The sequence below is a fragment of the Crinia signifera genome, chromosome 3 (genome assembly GCF_055691185.1).
Source record: "Crinia signifera chromosome 3, ASM5569118v1, whole genome shotgun sequence".
NCBI lineage: Eukaryota > Metazoa > Chordata > Amphibia > Anura > Myobatrachidae > Crinia > Crinia signifera.
The window spans coordinates 184773884-184796251 of NC_139219.1; the positions used below are offsets into that span (position 1 = coordinate 184773884).

Genomic DNA, 22368 nt, shown 5'->3' on the forward strand with positions numbered 1-22368 from the left:
TACCTATAAAACTGTCTATGTTGTTTGCAGTGGCGTAACAATAGCTCTGCAGACCCCACGGTCGCTTGGAGCCGCTAGGTAATTTTGGGCGCCACGGGGTTTGCGGAAGATATTGTTAATGGAGCCACCGAATCTCTACGGTCTAAGTCCCGGTGCTCCTGCTGCTCCCTCCTGTTAGAATGTAATTTGTAAAATGGCTGCCCCTTCACCGCAGACAGTTATTAAGGATGCTAGAGGAGGTGGTCTGCTGTAAGGCGGCGGCCATTTTGTATGTGACATTCTAACAAGAGGAGCAGGAGCGTTGGGACTGACACAAGGTCCAGGAACCTGGGACTGCAACAAATCGTCAAGATGCAGCGGTGAGTGGGGGAGGGGGATGGAGGGATGTGGAGGTGGGGGCGCACAAATTTTAGTGGCAGTGTGCGACCCCAATTTTAGTTATGCCACTGGTTGTTTGACAAGACTGGGTACAGACAACGGACCTAATCTCCATCAGCCCAGATTGTCCAAACACACTGGAGCTAATTTAATGAAGGCCATAACGATCATGTTCCGTCTTTCATTAGCATAGTACAGGACACTAGTGATATCATCAGGTTTCATGTGCAGCACTTCAGACCTGACAATGTCACTAATGACAGCAGGCACTTGGCAGAACGGATAGACAAACCGCTCACTGTGTACCCAGTGTGAGCTATGTGTGGCACTTATTTCTCAAATAATCATTAAACTATGCATCTAAAACAATTATAATGTGCTCTTATTATAGATCCTTCTATTTATGCTGAGTATGTGATTATTCCAAAGTTTATATTTTATTTATTCCAATAACAGATTTAAGGGTACTTGTGTACTACCACGGCGCCCATCGCATCGCAGGCCATAAGGCATACGATGGTATGCGATGCGATGGCAGGCGATGTTATACAATTTTAAATTGTATACCATCGCATTGTATGCCATTGTATCACATATACAATGGTATGCGATTTAAAATTGTATAAGCACCCTAATAGTTTTTTTAATGTTAAAAGTGCCCCCTATAATTAAATTAAACGTGATGGGTGCTTAGTATGTTAAAAGCACCCCCAACAGCTCCCCCACTATCAATGCCAACCCGAAGCATGGTGAGTGGGGCTCGCTGGGGCTTGCTGTGCTCGCCACGCTTCGGGCTCGCCACACTATATAAAATCAACTCCACGCCGACGTGGATAGTGGGGGTATGAAAAGGTCGGAGGACGCGTAGCGCCGCCGCTCGCCAAGCTTCGGGTTGGCGTTCATAGTGGGGGTGGCATGGGGGTTGCATTTAACATTGTAAGCCTCCATTAGGGTGCTTATACAATTAAAAATTGTATAGGGGGCTTATACAATTTAAAATCGCATCGCTGTGCATCGGGTGTATGGCATGCGATGCGATTATATGTCGTGCGACTAAATAATACACAAGTACCGATTTAAGCTTAACCAAACTGAATGTATTTGCTGTATGATAACAGGAATAATGCATAAAGAACAGTATGCTTGTTCCATGACTACAAGGCCAGGTTAAATATATTTGCTTAATCCTGGAATTACAGTTCCACAAATGACTGTACTATATCTGACAATTGTTTTTGTTTTTTAATCAAATATGTTTATCACAACAATACAACAAAATAAGAGGTTTTGAGCATAAATTGTGCTTCAGAAATGCGTACCTCGATTGACCTATTGGAATATATATATATATACTTTTGCTTTGTTTTTGTTGCACACTACCACCATTGGTCATCCTGATGAAGGGTGATTCCCCCCGAAAACGGTCGACTGTGATGACCTGTTTATTTCACTGTTTTATATTTTTGATGTGAACACATGTTTTTTTTTTTTTAATCCGGAGAGTGCTGCCTCGTGATTGCAAGTCATATATATATATATATATATATATATATATATATATATATATATATATATATATATATATATATATATATATATATATATATAAAGATTATTTGCTTCAATGTCAATAAATTTTGACACGTTTTCGATTCGATTTTGCTTCTAGAAGCTGCATACGATGCAGATTCGATCCTGATGCGCCGCCCTGTCGCATTGACACGTGTGTACACCCCTTTAGTATGAATAGCGTTCAAAGTTAAAATTACCATGGAAAAAATACATACATATAATCCTAAAATATAATAAAAATAATAATCATATCATGGACAACATTAAATTGTGACATGCAGTTTTATGTTAAGTTTTTTTCAATTTATCAAAGTTAAGCAGGCAAGACCATACATTAGCTCTTCTAAGCTATGGAACACATTTATAGGCTTGCAATAGGTTAATGGCAGGACTTTCACTAGAGTCAGTGTTGGTCTAAGCATGGGTTTGTTCAATTAATAATCAACTAAATCAACCAAATGACATGAAAAACGCCCTCTATGAAACAGGCAATCTTTTATCTTCCAAGGGTAGCAGGGGCCGGATATACAAACTCTTATACTGTGCCCATACATGCTGTAAATTCTTAACTGGCGTAGAACTATGCATGGTTGTTTTTTTATGTATATATTTTGGATAAAGTCCTACTTGGGAAACCTATGATGTGGTAGTCCTAGTCTTTAAATACAATATATAACTTATGTCATCTGTAAACTGGCAAAAGAGTAATTTCACATGTCCTGCACAATCCCCACATTCAGCAAGGGAATACCAAGCACAGGATGCTATAGCTGCTATAACGAAGGCTATCCAAGGTGTGTGTAGATGTATAGAATAGAATAGAATCAACTTTATTGGCCATGTATGCTTGCGCACACTAGGATTTTTTTGTGGATTTACAGTGTAGCATCAAGCAAGGATGAGGGGGGGGGGGGGGGAGAAGGCATTACATACATTTTATTTAGACATTACATGTGGGGAACACATGCCCACTGAGTTGCACAGCGCCTAGGCAGCCATCAGCGGCGCCACTGGTCACTGCTACAGCCAGGTAGGTAACATTAAGCAGAGACAGTACAGTTATCACACAGGGAGCACATACCCACCAAGCTGAACAGTGCCTAGGCAGCCATCAGCGGCGCCACTGGTCGCTGAAACAGCCAGGTAGGTAACAATACAAGCAGACAGTACAGTTATCACACAGGGAATATATTTGACTGAGCTGCACAACTCCTAGGCAGCCATCAGCGGCGCCATCTTGATCATGCTGCTCAAAGGCAGCAGTAATAATAATATTTGTATTTATGAACCACTTTTCTTCCAAAGCTGACACACCCTGCCAGCTTGTTGCTGGCAGGGTGTGCAATCAGTGAAGGAACAGCATACAGGCTTTGCATACAGTGGGGGTAGAGGTATATGATGAAGATCATGGTAAAGAAACAGTAAAACAAAGAGTAAGACATAGCTTTCCTCAGCTCAGAGGCGGAGACAGATAGTAATTTGGGAAAAGCAAAATAAAATGTGGCAGTGTTTCGGTTTATGTCCAAATCCAGTCCAAACTCCAGTTCTAACTCATTGCTTGCTTTAGATGACTTGCTTCAGATGATGATGCCAGACAAGCCTTGGCCAGGCTTCTCCAAATTTCCCATTTTAAAGGAAAGTTAGGTCAGCTGGTACAGGGGGAGGGGTTGGTGTTTGCACACATTGCTCAGCTTATCTGATTAAAGGTGGGGGATGTTGTAGGCTCCCAGTAGCAAAACACATTTCCATTGCAGACTGTTCTTTTAAATGAAAAGCATCAGGTTTTGGAAAATGGCATTCATGTACCTGTACAGAGGAGATGAGAGATGGTTTGAAAACTTCATTCCAGTTCTAACTCATTGCTTGCTTTAGATGACTTGCTTCAGATGATGATGCCAGACAAGCCTTGGCCAGGCTTCTCCAAATTTCCCATTTTAAAGGAAAGTTAGGTCAGCTGGTACAGGGGGAGGGGTTGGTGTTTGCACACATTGCTCAGCTTATCTGATTAAAGGTGGGGGATGTTGTAGGCTCCCAGTAGCAAAACACATTTCCATTGCAGACTGTTCTTTTAAATGAAAAGCATCAGGTTTTGGAAAATGGCATTCATGTACCTGTACAGAGGAGATGAGAGATGGTTTGAAAACTTCATTCCAGTTCTAACTCATTGCTTGCTTTAGATGACTTGCTTCAGATGATGATGACAGACAAGCCTTGGCCAGGCTTCTCCAAATTTCCCATTTTAAAGGAAAGTTAGGTCAGCTGGTACAGGGGGAGGGGTTGGTGTTTGCACACATTGCTCAGCTTATCTGATTAAAGGTGGGGGATGTTGTAGGCTCCCAGTAGCAAAACACATTTCCATTGCAGACTGTTCTTTTAAATGAAAAGCATCAGGTTTTGGAAAATGGCATTCATGTACCTGTACAGAGGAGATGAGAGATGGTTTGAAAACTTCATTCCAGTTCTAACTCATTGCTTGCTTTAGATTACTTGCTTCAGATGATGATGCCAGACAAGCCTGGACTCTGACATTGATGATACCTTGGAGCAATGCTAAAAGTCCCAGCAGCACACACTTCTATAACTAAATAGAAACAAACTGCTTTCTGTTTATGTTAATGCCATTATATAAAAATGCTTCAGATCTGAAGCATTCCCTTAACAATCTGAAATTTATTCTAATAGACCATGTCCCGGCATCCCAAGTGACCAGGGAGGGGCACTATTGAGATTGGAGAGTAAGTGGATATACCGCTTACAAACAGTATCACCAGGCGGCCTCATTGAACGTATGAACTGGACTGTGTGTTTATGATCACGATTCATACTACCTGCTGCCCTAAATTGTTTGCTGTAATGTGTCACCTATCTAATTTAATGAAGCATTCGTCTAATATGCCAATTATCTGTTTTGCTCCATAAATCTATCCTTTTGAGCATGGATTCGGCGGCCGGGGACGCATCCTAGTTGTTGTAGTGAGTGACCATGTTGTAGTGGTTGCCCGGCGCTCCTGACAAGCAGAGATGACGTCAGTGGACGGGGACGCAGCCGTACACGGAAGTGGAAACCGATCCACACTCGGCAGCCGGCCATGACTCTGCAGGAATGGAAGTATAAATGAGTTCCCGCTTGCAATGTTTGTTAATGTTTTTTCATGTGCTGAGTGCCTTGAGGAAAATGGCACTTAAAAGTTGGCCATGCCGCACATGATTTGGGCACTTTGATTAAATCTCTTTGAAAAAGACCCTGGAGTGACACTACCTATTCTTTGAAATATATATATATATATATATATATATATGAATGACGGATAACGGCGGCACTCACAGGACTTCACAGGAAATAAAGGTCCGAGGGCCCGAAACGTTGAACCTGAACCCCATAGTGGTCTGACTGTTTTTTTTCCTGTGAAGTCCTGTGAGTGCCGCCGTTATTCGTCTATACCTATCTGCGCAGATCTCTGAACCTTGGACGGCACCTGGGCAAGTATCTGTCCCCACAACAGTGGAGTGCCGGCCTGCTCTTTCGTGTGTATATATATATATATATATATATATATATATATATATATATATATATATATATATATATAGGTACTCTTTACCTAGAACGGCGCCCGCGATTAGAATCGCGGGCGTCGGGGGTAAAAAATCGCGGGCATCGCGGGTAAATCGCGGGTACATAAAAATCGTGTACCCGCGATCACCGCGATTTTCCCATAGGGAACAATGTTAAAAAGCCTGATTGACCGCGATTTTACTTTAAAATGCCTCAATGCCCACGATTTTCACATAGGAATCAATGTTAAATGGGCTACAGAGCCCAAATAGTCACAATTAACCCTTAAATGTCACCCCAATTTTTGTACGCCACCCCACGATCCACGCCAACCCGAAGCGTGGCGAGCGCAGCGAGCCCGCGAGGGGCGGCGGTACGCGTCCTCCGACCTTTTCATGCCCTACTATCCACGTCGGCGTGGAGTTGAGAATAGAATAGTGTGGCGAGCGCAGCGAGCCACCGAGCCCGAAGCGTGGCGAGCGCAGCGAGCCCCGCGAGGGGACGCGGATACCTTCACAGTTATACGCGTCCCCTCGCGGGCTTCACAGGTATCCGTGGCGAAAAGTGGACACCTGTGAAGCCCGCGAGGGGACGCGTTTACCTGTGAAGGTATCCGCGTGCGCTCGCCACGCTTCGGGCTCGGTGGCTCGCTGCGCTCGCCACACTATTCTATTCTCAACTCCACGCCGACGTGGATAGTAGGGCATGAAAAGGTCGGAGGACGCGTACCGCCGCCCCTCGCGGGCTCGCTGCGCTCGCCACGCTTCGGGTTCGCGTGGATCGTGGGGTGGCGTACAAAAATTGGGGGGACATTTAAGGGTTAATTCTGCCTATTTGGGCTCTGTAGCCCATTTAACATTGATTCCTATGTGAAAATCGCGGGCATTGAGGCATTGAATGCAAAATCGCGGTCAATCTGGCTTTTTAACATTGTTCCCTATGGGAAAATCGCGGTGATCGCGGGCATCGCGTCGCGGCCGTTTATGTACTGCCCGCGATGTCGCGATCACCGCGATGGGCGCCGTTCTAGGTAAAGAGTACATATATATATATATATATATATATATATATATATATATATATATATATATATATATATATATACACACACACACACATACAGATGGAGCGCCTCTCATTTTTGCTGGCGCTGGAGAGGCGCCCCATCTGACTGAGTCTCAGTTTCCCGTCGGCAGGGGGGACGGGAACCCTGTCCATTTCCGCTTTAGGGAGACGGACAGGGTGGCAAGGCGGCGGGACCACGTGCGAGGCGGCGGGGACCCGGGGGGAGCCCCGTTGTAGGGCGACGTGCGCGCATCTCGTGCGCGCGCGTTTCCTTAAGGCGGCTGGCGGGGGATGGTGGCTGGTGAATCTTCCGCCATCCCCTGCAAAAGCGAGAGGCACTCCATCTGTATAAATAAAGGTATTGGTGGGGAAGCACTACCAAACATGCAGAATAATGTGCTCCGGTGCCCTTCCTGGAAAGATAAGAAGTCTCCCAAATATATATATATATATATATATATATATATATATATATATATATATATATATATATATATATATATATATATATATATATATATATATGCTATATATAGGTGCATAATGTGTGTACAGTATATGTCATCTTTTTCTTAGAATATCTTTTACATTTTTCAGCTAATTGGATCATTTGCGACCACTGGGTTAATCGCCGATACATGTTTCTGTGAGATAATACAAAATCATTCTGAATACCAATTTCCAATACAGAAGCAATATAGTGTCCCAAGTACAGTGCAATGCATACTAGTGATTCAATTACAATACTGGCCTCTGTATTACACACTTGCTGAAGGGAGGTACAGTGAGTATACAGCAAGCAGTACAATAAAATGATATACACAGTTTGTACAGGTTGAGTATCACTTATCCAAAATGGTTGGGACCAGGAGAAATTTGGATAATGGATTATTCCGTATTTTGGAATATTTTTATATTTCACTGATGTATTTTGAGGTATATTGCATTTATGTTGTATAAGCACATCAAACACATAAAATACACACACACACACACACACACACACACACACACACACACACATATATATATTTTATTTGAGCATAAAAAAGTTTTAACGTTTGTGTACTATCTCAGACACTGAATATGAATGACTGAAGAAATCACTGTCTTGCCCATTTAATGCCAGTTACATATCATGTCCCCAGTAGTGCCAGTTACAGATGTGCCCACTAGTGCATGATACAGATATACCCAGTAGGTTTTTAGAAAAAAAATAGCATTCTGAAAACTATGGATAATGCATCATTTGGATATGGGATACTCAACCTGTATAAAAACCTATTATTGTTAGCTGTAGAGCAAGCATAGACCACATATTTAATGTAAAAATGCACATTCTGCTCATTTTATGAAGGGTAAGCAAGAATTCCCAGTCCTCACAATCAAAATAAGTCAGTTTTTGGTTACCTTGGTAACTGCTACCTTGGCACCCTTGTTAATGAGCTGCACAACATTATCCACTTGGCCTTTGTATGCAGCTACGAGGAGGCGTTCTGACAGCGCAGCGACCACATCCTGCTGGCTCATGAATTAGAAGAAGGAAGTCCTGAGGACAAGCTGGCAATATGGATGTGCTCATTAAAGGAAAATGTTTTCTGAGCAGTAGGAGTGCTACATGCTTGACTGTAGAGACACTTATTGAATCACATACTTCAGCTTTGGCATCTTGTGAATCTGAGGGGGAAAAAATAGAGAAACATAAACCACTATTATAGTAAACGCCTTGGCATGAGACTAATGTATCAATAAAATTCCTGCAGCATTCCATCTAAAAAGAGGTTTACTTCTAACCATACAACATTGCTGTGACTTTCAGGGGCTAGCCTTGGAATCCCAACATCAATGAGGATGCTGGCGCAGGAATACGGACTGCGGGGAATCTGATAGTAAGTAGGTGGGTGGTTTAAGTCTAGGCCAGGGAATGTGTGTGTGTGTGTTGGGGGGGGGGGGGGGGGGGGCTTACGTTTAGGCACTAGGAGGCGACTTATGGTTAGAGGGGCAGATGTATTTAGCCTGGAGGAGAGATAAACTGGAGATAAAGTGGAGATATGGTAAAAGGAGATAAAGTACCAGCCAATCAACTTCCAACTGTCATTTTTAAACATTGTTCATTGGCTGGTGCTTTATCTCCTTTTACCTTATTTCCACTTTATCTCCAGTTTATCTCTTCTCCAAGCTTAATACATCTGCCCCATAGTGTGTGTGTGTGTCTGGGGGGGGGGGGGGGGGTCAGGATAAGGCTGTGGGGAGGGTAGATTAGGGTACAGCACTTATAAAGGAGTTAGCCTGTGTTTGTGGTGGAGGTATTAGGGTTAGGGATATCTGGGGATGGGCTGGAGGAAGGTAAGTATATTTACATGACCACTGTCAGAACTTCCTCCAGTGGGATGCTGGGGTCGGTAATATGAATGCCGGCATCCCCCCTTGCACTGGAATATGGCGTTGCAGCTCCATGCTTACTGATATTCACAAGAGCAGTTCCTATGAGACCAACCATTTTTATGGCTGGATATCATCCTTTGAGTCCCACAAACACAATTCTTTACATAATTATAAACAAAAATGTAGCGCTGCACTACTAGATGATGATCATGTCACATGTAAGCAAAATACATGTCATATAAAACAAACAATAATTGTAAGAAAGGTAGATAACAGAAGTGGATAATAGAGGACAGTGAAAGCACAGGAAACACAAGTCCTGAAACAAGAAAAAGAAAAACTGCTAGCTATCCCTTTTTTTAATATAAGCCCAGTATTTCCCACACCAGGTCCTCACAGGCGGATCTCAGTACTTTGCAAAGCACAGGAGATTGCCGGCAGGAGCTGCAGGCAGAGTCAACCAGCAAGTCAGCCAAGGGAGCTGCAAGCAGGCACTCAGTAGCAGCCAACAGCTGGTCATGGGGAGCTGCAGGCAGGCTTCCAGGGGCAGTGGACAGCTGACCTGCACTCTGGAGCAACAGCTGCTATACTTGTCCAGCTTCAGGTGCAGAAAACTTTGTGTATGTATCCAGTGGTGGTTTTTACCTATGGGCTGCAGCCTTCCCCCAGGTAAAATTTGCCAATGTGTGAAGCCAAGTGCAGTTTGTGAGATTGCACTGGCTTCACTGTGACTAGCAGTGACTTCCTATTGGAAGTCCGACCTGCCAGTCACCCAAGGCAATCCCATTGGGAGGTGTTCCCTCTATCCAGGTACACCTCTATGGGCTGCTACAGCAGCGGCAGCCCATAAAAATTGGATCTGCACATGAGCAGTACCGAGGACGATACAGAGGACAGACAGACAGGACAAATTTTCACTTTTATATAATACAGTCTTGCCCAGCCTTTTCTGTCCCAACATGGCACATTCTTAAAGGACACAACCTAATTTTTGTCTAAACTTCAAAGTGTTGATTCGGTACCTGAGGGTACTCTACTATGTTGTCTGGACATTAAAAGCCTGTATACCTCAATACCAAATGAGGGTGGTTTGAAGGCGATGAAGTGGTTCCTGGAACAACACATGGACCCATTGACGTTCGACCATCAGCTGTTTTTGACTCTCCTGGAACTCACATTATGCAGAAATTATTTTTTATTTGATGGCTCTTTCTTTTTGCAGCTACGTGGGTGCGCGATGGGATCATCGGTAGCACCCACGTATGCTAATGTGTATATGTTCCAGGTGGAGCATGATATGTTTTTTGCCGATCCCAATGTCGCTCGATGTATCTTGTTGTATACAAGGTACATCGACGATATTTTCATGCTTTGGACAGGAGGGAGGGAGTCGTTTGTGACACTCATGGAAGCTCTTAATGCACAGGACTTCCCTATCAAGTTTACATACACTTGTGATTTGACTAAGGCTAACTTTTTAGATGTGGCTGTAACTTTGTGTGAGGGTAGGTTTGAAACAGAGGTATACTCTAAAAGCACAGACCGTAATACCCTGCTCCGGGCCACCAGTCACCACCCCCCTGCCCTTAAGAAGGGGTTGCCATTGTCGCAGATGGTGAGGGCCGCCCGTATCACCAGTCAGCCTAATAAGATCCCCGAAGCATTGGACAAAGTGGTTGTGAAGTTCAGTGATAGATCTTTCTCTGTTAAATCAACACAAGAGTAAAGTGAGTGGGATGTCACGGGAGGAGCTCATGTCCCCAGCCCCTAAAGTGTCCATGAATAGGATACCCTTTGTGTCCGACTTCTCTGTGTCCAGCCCTGTGGTCAGCAGAGCTGTCAAAGCCCTTTGGCCCATAGTGGGCACTGATAAGGACCTTAATATGCTATCCCAGTCCAAACCTTTACTGTCATATCGACGTGGCAGAAACTTAAGGGACCGTCTCGTTCATGCTGATGTTACTAAAGTTGAGCGTCCCATGGCTAATGTGTATGTGAAGCCTCCAGGTTGCTATAAATGTTTTAATTGCATCACATGTTCGTATATGATTGCATGCAAATCATTTCCCCACCCCCATTGTGATCGTAATTATGACATCAGGCATGTCCTCACATGTAATACCACCTTTGTGGTGTACATTGTCACTTGCCCCTGTGGCTTACTATATGTGGGCCAGACCTCTCGCAAATTTAAGGAGAGGATGGCCGCACATAGGTCTGCCATTAGCCTGACCTTACGTGACAAGGAAGTAGACCAACCAGTGCCGCGTCACTTCAAGGCAGCGGGTCACACGCTTGAAGATTTAAAATACTTTATCATTGATCATGTCCCTCTGTCATTGAGAGGGGGTGATCGGGTCAAATCGTTGGTTATTAGAGAGTCCCAGTGGATCTTGCGTTTGGGCACCACTAGACCGGGTGGCCTGAATGACAAGATCAACTGGAACTCCTTCAATTAACTGTTTTTTCAGGTTGTGTGTTGCATTATTCTTTTCTATGCTTTTCTGTATATGTATTTGTTTGTATTTATTATATGTGTAATGTGCTTTCCTTTCTGTATTTAGATTGCCATTTGGTTCTGTGCTGCTCCGCTGTCCGGGCAACGCGGTTGGAGTCAAGGCGGATGGGGCAGTCTGTGGAACGCAGTGTAAGCCAGGTGACACGCAAGCTATGTGGTCACCATGGTCTCGTGCTGGCTGTAACCGGAAGTGCGGCATCTGACGACTTCCGGCGTGACGGACTCAGCGTGCAGAGATGCCGGGACCAGGTGAGTGATGGGGTATATGTAGGGGGGATTGTGTATGTGTCTAACTGCTGTAGGTATCTGACGAAGGGGCTGCGGTCCCGAAAACGGCTGTTTATACCGTGAATACAGTTATATGTTGTATCGATGAACAAGTCTCCTGAGTGCTCTCTTCATTTGGAAGTTGTATAATATATATAACGATCTGGCACTACCCTGGTAGGCGCAGTAATGGTCACAGTGCCCTCCAAATCTGGCAATGAGATAAATATAGTAGAAAAATGGCGGCCCTCACTGGACTTTGCAATCCTCACGGGTGTGAGTGTTTCAGATTTTACTCCTTCATCAGAACAACAAGTGCCCTCACTGCCCGCTTCGGCTGCACAACGAATTGACATCAATAATGCCACCATCCTCCGGCTATCACTATGGTTACAAGACAAACTCAGGAAGTCAAACTGGTAGTTGGTGGTCACATGATCTACTGAAATAAACACATGTACTAGTAAGCATCCTATAAGTTATAATTATGCAGATACACTCTCTATGCGGCGATCTTAATGCAAGGTAGACTGCTCTAACACAGCAGATTCATATTAGCTCCAATGTTCTGCACCAGATTTTTACAAGTGCTGAAAACTCATAAACATTATATAAGAAGTCCTATTATTATACGCCCTGCCAACATTGCATAAGGATGAGGTGCCACCACAACATTTAACTCTTACGGTAAGAGGATCTCTGTACTAAGAGATTTTGCGCTATGTAGACCACTATTTTCAGCCTGTGGTGCAAGCGCAAAGCACATTTCTAAGGGACACCACAAGTCTAATTTTGAAAGATTTACAGAACCTCTCAGCTTCTATGACCCTATGTACCCTTGATGTGGTGAGTCTTTATATGAATATTCCTCACCACAAGGGGTTACAAGCAATAAGACGGCTCATCTAATATGAAGGACCAGACCTCATCTTCTATTTAGAGTTCACCAGTTTCTTTTTTTCATGGCGGCTAATATTTGTAATTAAAAGGACGTGCAATGGAGTCATGTCTCGCGCCCATGTATACAAATGACTACATGTTTGAGATTGTACGTGATCTCTTCTTCAGCAACTCAGAACTGGAGAATTAGATCTTGCTCTTTCTAAGATACATTAATGACATCCCGCTACTAAGGCATGGTCCACAAAGTCATCTTCAGGAGATCATGGATATGGCTAATTAACAAGATGAAGATATTAAATCCACATTGACAATAGATGATAATACGATCAATTACCTGGATGTGTGCATTCAATATACAGAAGGGGATCTCGTTGTGTCACACAACAACCTGCTGGCCCCATCGATTTTTTTTTCCCTTCCATCCTCACAAGGGGCTTGCCCTTTTCACAATAATTGTGAGTATATTGTATCTGCAGTGACAGGTAGGAGGCCATTTGCCAGATGGGCACTATGATCCTGAAGTTTATACGGTACTCTTTACCTATCACGGCGCCCATCGCGGGCATCGCGGGTACATTTATGTCTGGCCGCGACGCGACCGACGCGATGCCCGCGATTTCCCATTGAAACCCATGTTAAACATGGAAATTGCGTCGGTCGCGTCGCGGCCGGCCATAAATGTACCCGCGATGCCCGCGACGCGATGCACCCGATTTCCCATAGCAATCAATGTTAAATGGCCCGAACGACGCGATTTTACTGTTAAATGCCTCTATGGACCCGATGTGGCCATAGGAAACAATGTTAAATGGGCCACAGAGGCCAAATAGGCAACCTTGACTGGGAAATGGCCCCCCCAATTGTTACCGCCACCCCACGATCAACGTCAACCCGAAGCATGGCGAGCGTAGCGAGCCCGCGAGGGGCGGCGGTACGCGTCCTCCGACCTTTTCATACCCCCACTATCCACGTCGGCGTGGAGTTGAGAATAGAATAGTGTGGCGAGCGCAGCGAGCCACCGAGCCCGAAGCGTGGCGAGCGCAGCGAGCCCCGCGAGGGGACGCGGATACCTTCACAGCTATACGTGTCCCCTTGCGGGCTTCACAGGTATCCGCGTCCGCTCGCCACACTATTCTATTCTCAACTCCACGCCGACGTGGATAGTGGGGGTATGAAAAGGTCGGAGGACGCGTACCGCCGCCGCTCGCCACGCTTCGGGTTGAGGTTGATCGTGGGGTGGCGTAAACAATTGGGGGGGCCATTTCAGAGTTCAGGGTAAGTATTTGGGCTCTAAGGCCCATTTAACATTGTTTCCTATGGTAAAATCGGGTCCATTCAGCCATTTAACATGAAAATCGTGTCCATCGGGCCTTTTAACATTGATTCCTATGGCAAATCGTGGGCATCGCGTCGCGGCCATCGTGTGCACATTTATGGCCGGCCGCGACGCGACCGACGCGATGTCCATGTTTAACATGGTTTTCAATGGGAAATCGTGGACATCGCGTCGGTCGCGTCGCGCCCGGGCATCTTTAGCCCGCATACGACGCGACCGACGCGATTTTTTACCTCACGATGCCCACGATCAAGATCGTGGGCGCCGTGCTAGGTAAAGAGTACCGTTTATACAAATGCCAGTAACCTGTGGCATGCCATTTTAAGCTAATGAAACACTCCCTGGCCACTTTGAGATATAAAATGATAGACCATGTCCCCAAAACGATCAGGGGATAAGACAAAATGGATCTATAGGGTAAATACGGTCCATCCTTTTGTCCTGAATGAAAATTTCTCTCTCAACTGTTTCCTGTAATCCTCCCAACTGCCTGCCACGCTCGCGGGACACTACGACTCGCTGGTGGGACAGCGGGAGAGAATCTAATTCGTGAGACTGTTCAGCTATAAACAGGATAGGTGGGAGGTATGCTGTTGCTTTACAGGTATCACAATTTTAAGCAGCAAAACATGCAAGCATCTTCCAATGATTTGATTTAATCGTTTTAACCACAGGCACTAATGTGCTCCATACATACTTTCTATATTCTGGGCCGGTGGCGAGAATCTTGGTCAATGCTTTTGTATCCTCCTCCTTCCCACTCTACTCCGCACTATTTGCAATTGCAATTGAACCCCTAGCATGCTTGATTAGACAATCCCGTTATACGCGGCCTCACAATAGGTACAAAAGAAGATAAAATTGCACTATATGCAGATGACATTCTGTTATTCTTACAGGATTATGTCTCCTCTATGCCTTCCTTTCTTCACCTAAGGCTGTGTACACACGGGGGCGATTTTGTCTAATATTGCGGGCAATATGGTCGCTGAGCGACCATATTGCCCGTGATGGGAGTGTGCACCGGTGATATATCACCGGTTGCGCGCTTTCGTTTTCTCCCCCGTAGTGATCGCTGGTCGCAGGAACATGCTTCTGCGACAAGCTGATTTCCACTGCCGGGCTCCTCCAGCAGTTTCTTTTGCATCAGCGACCATCTCTGGTCGCTGATGCAAACGGGACACTGAGCGATATATCGCTCATCGTGAGCGATATATCGCTCATCGTGAGCGATATATCGCTCATCGTGAGCGATATATCGCTCATCGATATATCGCTCATCGATATATCCCCCCCGTGTGTACGGGGCTTTATCGATCAATATGAGAGATTTTCTGGCCTTTTGATTAAAGGGGACAAGTCCTGTATTATGCCACTTTCCGGGAAATGTCCGTCCACTCTGAAGGTTTTGCTGCCTCTTCAATGGTCGGACACAGCATAGTGTATATGTTAAAGGTGTTAATATACAGTATAAAGACAAACCCAGGGGCTAAACACATACTAATTACTAGTAATTCATCACTTCTGCAGCTTGACAAGACATATGTTATGATGAAAACCTGTTTCTTTAGGGCCTGTAGTGAAATGTGTCTCAGTCAGTGCATGTAAAAAGGCCTTTCAAAGAGAACAAATGGCATCTGTTTGTTCCTGGACTAGGAAAATAGTTCACAGCAGAATTAGGGGCTGTGTACAGAATGAAAAGTAAGGTTTCCTAATAAACCAACATACACGCTCACACTGCCATTTGTATTAAATACTTATGCAGTATGCATAGGCCACTAGCACAGAAGGGCATATTCAGTGCCTTAATTCTGCCCAGAATTACTCTACTCCTGTTGCTGCACAGCTGAATTAAATTAAGTGAATGGTTTCAGGACATTAAAAGAACACATTGACAATTCAACTATCCAATGCTTACTGCAATGGATACTTTCCTTTATTTCGGAACACTTGTAAAAACATAAAAATAACTGAAATATATTGCATGTAGGGGCAAACCTAGGATTTCTAGATGGCAGCTGCTTGATTCTCAATTTTATAGCAAGTGTTGCAAGCACTTGAAAGGGGCATAATAAGCGATTAACAACCAATAGTTTCCTGTAGGACCCATACGCACTAGAGGACTTTTTAAAAGATATCGTTCAGAAGAGCCTCTTTTTAATTATCGAATGACTCAGAATGCGGATTGGATGAATTTCAGTGTATTGCCTGTGGAGATAAATTAGTGATGATACAATTGTTTGCAGCATTTTGTCATACTGACTGAAAATTTGAATGAATAGCAATCCAGGCGCAGTTTGATTGAAAGGAAGTTCGCTTTTGGGGGCTGAAACCTGCCATATTCTGGGTGTGTCAAAAAAATACAGGCATGCCCAGGCTATTAAAGAGTGGGTCTATGACATTAGCGTTGACCACTTGTATCTTAAATCGCAGATTAGTGGAAGTCTCAGACTTACTCATATTTGCATAGGCAGTAAAAGTCTCTTCGATGTTTCGAGAACTGCGTATGGCTCTGGGAGTGGATAGTGATTAATGATCCATTCTCAGTTCACCTTCGCAAATTTGAACAAGGGGGTTACTCTTTCTGTTTGGGCGGTAGCCATCTACCTCGCAGTCAACTGCAGCTTCTCAGATTAGCGATCCATGCTGAATTAGGCCCTCGGTCACCTATAGATATATATAGATATACAATTGTCCATGACACACAGGGCGTTCGCATTGAAACGCCCCAAGCACGTCACTGTCCTGCACCACTATGTGTAAGCGCCACAGCTGACTATGCAAGTTGCTGACGGTGACTGGACAGAAGCACTGCATATGCCCAGTATGAAAACATTGGTCCTCCGTGCGAACACCCCCAGGGGCCGAGTCAATTAGAATAAGGGCCATAATGCCCACAGTAGTAGTGCCCCGCCCATGTGCACACAAGAACTGACAACTACCCGTTGCTCAATCCTTAGATTACAAACACAATAGACTTTCCAGCCAGGCAGTGATTCCTACAGGGCTTACTTAGGGCTAGGGATGGGTAATCATATGATGTTTCATCGGTAACATCAGATTTATGCTTTCAATGTTCGATGTTTAACCCTGCAATGTTAAGGAACCAATGTTTCCTCAACATCGCTAGATTTCTCCCCCAATGTTTTTCTCAATTTTCCAATGTTTCTTTTTTGTTGTGTGTGTCACTGTGTGGTGCTGTCACTGCTTTCGGCAGCAAGCTCACTCCTTGTTTTATATTCATAGACAACTTAAAAAACATACAAAACAGTAACACACACCGGACCGACTTTGCATAGTTTTGCGCTATGCAAAGCCGCTCATCTGCTGGTACTACCAGCCCGGCGATAATACCGGAGTGCGCATCACCGCTCACAGTTCATCGCCGGGCCATACACACTGGGCGGCTTTGAGCTGAAAGCCACTCAAACTTGGTGTTTTCAGTGGCTTTCAGCTCAAAATCGCCCAGTGTGTTTAGGCCTTAAGAGGTGTTGCCCAGCCAATCACACTGCACACACTCCCACGAGCGCAGTCAGTGCAGCAGGGCAGCTTCCTCTACCTCAGGCATGTCCAAACTGTGGCCCTCCAGCTGTTGTGAAACTATACATACCAGCATACCTTGCCATAGTTTTTGCATTCCCTAATAGCAAAACTGTGGCCAGGCATGCTGGGACTTTTAGTTTCACAACATCTGGAGGGCCATAGTTTGGACAAGCCTGCTCTACCTGTTTTATGAAGGATTGTGGGCACAACAATTCTATTGCTTTATAATTTGGTTTACAAAATAAATAACAAAGTGGATTAGGTATAATATCCCAGCAATGACAATCCTGACGGTCGCAATAACCACAATGAAATCCGACTGTTAAGATACTGATGGATTTTAGTAAGTATTCTAACCCTAATCATTCCCCTCCTGCAGCCTAACCCTTACCACAGCCTAATTCTAAACATCCTCTCCCATAGGCTAACCCTAATACAATTGTCAGGGTCCTGACTACATTCCCCATTAAAGTATTATAAAGCATGAAAATTTTAAGAAATTAGAAACTCAGTTAAGAAGAAATTAGATCGACGTGAGTTCTTAAGAAATTAAGAACTCACGTCGACCTTTTCGTGTACCAATCTTATGCTGGGTACACACCAAAACGATTTTGGCACAATCCCATCAATCTGGATCCAATTCAGACTGATTGGATGCAGATTGGATGCAGATTTGGTCAAAATCGTTTGGTTGGATCTGAATTGGATCTGAATCCGATCCTACCTGCTGCAGGTAGGATCTGTAAAAGATCCATTCATCTGAATACAGAGGGGATCGGATTGTATGCAAATCGTATGCAAATCGTACGATCCGATTTACATACGATTTGCATCCAATCCAAATCGTTTTGGTGTGTACCCAGCATTAGCCATGTCGACCTTTTGAACATATTGATCATATGGTGACCTACTGACTTTCGACCTACCATATGCTAACATATACTCAGCTGTGTATTTTCCATCAGGCATTTGAGGCATGCATACAGGGGTTCCACCTGCTGGGGGCAGCCCAGCTGGCCTTCCGTATCAGAATAGGATGCTGCCCTGAATTTCATTTTATGTTATTTTCAATTATTATATATATATTTTTTTTATGGGGGTCGAGGGCAAGAGTTTTGGGTGAATTATGCTGTGTGATTTGGCCTGGAGCCTTGGGACTAGCTGACAAAATGTGGGGGAGGCTCCCCCGGGGAACCTGCATTGACATGATATGGGTTCAGTGTAATATTATATCTAAAGGCAGCCTGACTCCTAAATTTGCCCCTGCAGCTCTTCTTATTAGCAGCTGCTCATATTCACACACACACACACACACACACACACACACACACACACACACACACACACACACACACACACACACACACACACACACCATACTTGTTAGTAAAATCCTATAGAATACTACTGTTATTTTGGTCATGATTTAATTAATCGACTTGGGGAAGATGGTTTCCCTGTATTTGCCTATGTGATATCTCTCAGTGGTGTAACTATGAAATATGCCCCATGCCCAAAATCTTTCATGTGCCCTCCCCCGAAAGGTACCTGATCTTATCCATGGATTTCCCTATCTCTCTGGCCGCTGCTGCAGATCTGCACCTTTTTTAGGGGATCCCTCCCCCCTGGCTGCCATGTGTCTGCTCATTGTCAGGAGATTCTCCCCCTCCTCCTTCTGGTGGGTCTGTCGCATCTGACTACATTGAAAATGTCCTTCCCAAAATTGCCTCCACCTCCTCTAGCATCTATAAAAACTGCCTCCTATAAGGCACTGACCATTTTAAGGTTGGAGGTAATAGCACCCACAGACTCCTGCACCCAAAAGGCTCCTCCCAAGCCACAGCAGGGTCTATCTACTGCTATGGCTATTGCTACACACCTGCTTTGTCAAGTTTTACTGTACCTCTAAAGAAGGCAGTGATACATTTTTGAACCTTAACCCTTGGAGTGCCAACACTGCTGTGAGAGATGTGCAAAATTTCCTTAAGTGGTGGACCTAAAGTATGTCGACCTTTATAGTGTCAACCCTATGACCCATACACCAGGCATTTTTAGCAGATGTTTTGCACATCTCTCACAGCATCGTTGGCACTCAAATAGTTAATCACATAAATCTGCGGGGCAATGGTGCACCCACTGCTGCTGCTGGACTGTGAGATAGGATACATCGGTACAGGTTGATTCTGTATGCTGCAGATAGCTGAATCTTGTGGGACTTACCCTGACCAATCAGCCATTGTCACACAACATAGCTGTAAAGCCCTGTAAGTACCCTGTAGGCTCTGGTCCCTGAAGACTGGCTAAGATTGTCATATATAACCCTGCATTATGAGTGCCCCCCCGCCGAACCCCCACAGGCGGGCAAATTAATGATTTGCATAATCAGCCATTTGCCGCCTTGGGTGAGGGGGAGAATTCATCGGTGGTGGTCGTTGACCATCAAATTATTTCTTCAGCGCTTGCAGATCTATATGGTGTCTGATTTGCTGGTGCCCTATGCGAGGACATGGCGGGCAGCTGACGTCTGCTTATGTCAGCTGCTCGCCCCATCGGGGAATTACCGTGGGAATGCCCAGCGTTCTCTTGAGAACGCCCATGAAACACTGGGCGTTCCCATAGGCAAAATTCTCCGGAACCTCAGCGCCCCCCACCTGGACCAATTGTTAGCGATTGCGCATGTGCATAAGGTTTTATGCGCATGTGCAGCCGCTGTGTGCGAGCGCCCACTACGCTTGCACACAGCAGCCGCACATGCGCACATCGTGGGGCACCGATTGATTTAGAATAACCCCCCCTTGTGTGTATATGGTCATAAATAAAGAAACAGTCTTGTTTACTGCAACGTTTCAGCGCTTTAGAGCGCTGAACCGTTTGTGGAAGCCAGACTGTTTGTTTCTTCGGGTTGGGATCATTTGGTCTATTGCATTATGGTCGAAAGTCATTAGGTCGAATCCATTAGGTCGACATGCTAAAAGGTCGACATGACTCTAGGTCGACATGGGAAAAGGTCGACATGATTCTAGGTCGAAAGGTCAGTAGTTCGACAGGTCATTAGTTCGACATTGTCTATGTCGACATTCACAAGGTCGACATGGGGTTTTTCACTGTTTTTTTACCTGAATGTCAACACAGTCGACATGGACACAGTTTAAAGTGCACTGCATCCCCTCGCATCGCTCGCTGCGCTCGCTATGCGTCGGGCACGGTGCCTCGCTACGCTCGGCACACTATTTTATTCTCCCACCACGCCCTAGTGGATGGTAGGGCATGAAATACCGCCTGTCGGCACATGTTGGCTCAAAGAACAGTGAAAAACTCCATGTCGACCTTGTGAATGTCGACATAGACAATGTCGAACTAATGACCTTGTCGAACTAATGACCTGTCGAACTAATGACCTTTCGAACTAGAATCATGTCGACCTTTTCCCATGTCGACCTAGAGTCATGTCGACCTTTTAGCATGTCGACCTAATGGATTCGACCTAATGACTGTCGACCATAATGCAGTAGACCAAATGACCGCATCCCGTTTCTTCACTTATGACCAGAGTGCATATGGTTTTTATTTACAAGATTACCACAGTGGTCTGAAGGAAGGAAACCGGGAAGAGGATCAGCTGTAATCAATGAGTTCCAGTTCTCTGGACTAGTATTATATAATTTACTATTTTTAATTTAAGAGGGTGAGGCACCAAAATCCAACTTGCCTACGGGTGACTAGGATAAACCTATGCCCACGATCCCAATAGTAATAAATCACCAGTGGTTTTGCTGCTCCCCCCCCCCCCCCACACACACACACACATGTGTAGGTCCCTATTTAAGCCCCCCTTCCCCTCGCCCCAGCAGATCAAATTTAGATAATAATAATAATAACCTCCCTTATCCTGTACCTATTAATACCCTATAATATAAGCAGGTCTGATGCTGTATTTTTAGCTTTCTTACTATAATAAAATTGTGTGTGTCTACAGCACCATTCCACCTGTCTCTCCCAAGAACCTTCTCCCTGTCTCTCTGACAGCATCCTCCATGTGTGTCTCATACCGGCCCCTTGTATCTCCTGAACTATCACCATGTGTCTCCTGCACCACTTTGTGTCTCCAGTTCATTTCAGCAGCAGCAGATATTTACCTTCCAATTTCTGTATGTTCTCTTTGCAGTTGTTCTCACTTTAACCCCTTCCTGACAGAGCCAGTTTTTGCGTTCCTGACAGAGCCCTTTTTTTCAAATCTGACATGTCTCACTTAAGTGGGGATAACTTTTTTTTGCTTTTACTTATCCCAGTGATTTTGAGATTGTTTTTTCGTGACACATTGTACTTCAAATTAGTGGTAAATTTGGGTCGATACAGTCTGTGTTTTTTTGTGAAAAATACCAAAATATCGTGAAAAAAAGGAAAATTTAGCGATTTGCAAAATGTTAAATTTTCTGCTTGTGAGACAAATAATCTTACCACTCAAAATAGTGAATAACTAACATAGACCATATGTCTACTTTATGTTGACATCATTATTTCAACTTACTTTTAATTTTTTGGGACACTAGGAGGCTTACAATATGAATAGCAAATTCTCAAATTTTCAAGAAAATTTCAAACACTGATTTTTTTAGGGACCAGTTCAGTTCTGATGTGACTTTGAGGGACTTGTATGTGAGACACCCCCATAAATGATGCCATTTCAAAAACTGCACCCCTCACAGTATTCAAAACAGCATTTTGGAAGTTTGTTAACCCTTTAGGTGTTTCACAGGAATTAAAACAAAGTGTAGGTGAAATTTCAAAATTTCTTTTTTTTTGCAGATTTGCAATTTTAATACATTTTTCTAAGGAACACAGTAC

The 22368-nt window shown here is 44.4% G+C and overlaps 1 protein-coding gene across 5 annotated transcripts in view; it reads right to left on the reverse strand.

Annotated features, from left to right (window-relative positions):
* The window catches only part of ANKRD6 (ankyrin repeat domain 6), a 153226-nt gene that overhangs the window by 72078 nt on the left and 58780 nt on the right, over nt 1-22368 (reverse strand). For all 5 annotated transcript variants that reach the window (XM_083177055.1, XM_083177052.1, XM_083177053.1 and 2 more), the window contains exon 2: nt 7982-8248. In XM_083177055.1, the coding sequence (XP_083033181.1) occupies nt 7982-8101 (120 nt within the window). In that variant the 5' untranslated portion in view covers nt 8102-8248. The remainder of the gene's footprint in view (nt 1-7981; nt 8249-22368) is intronic.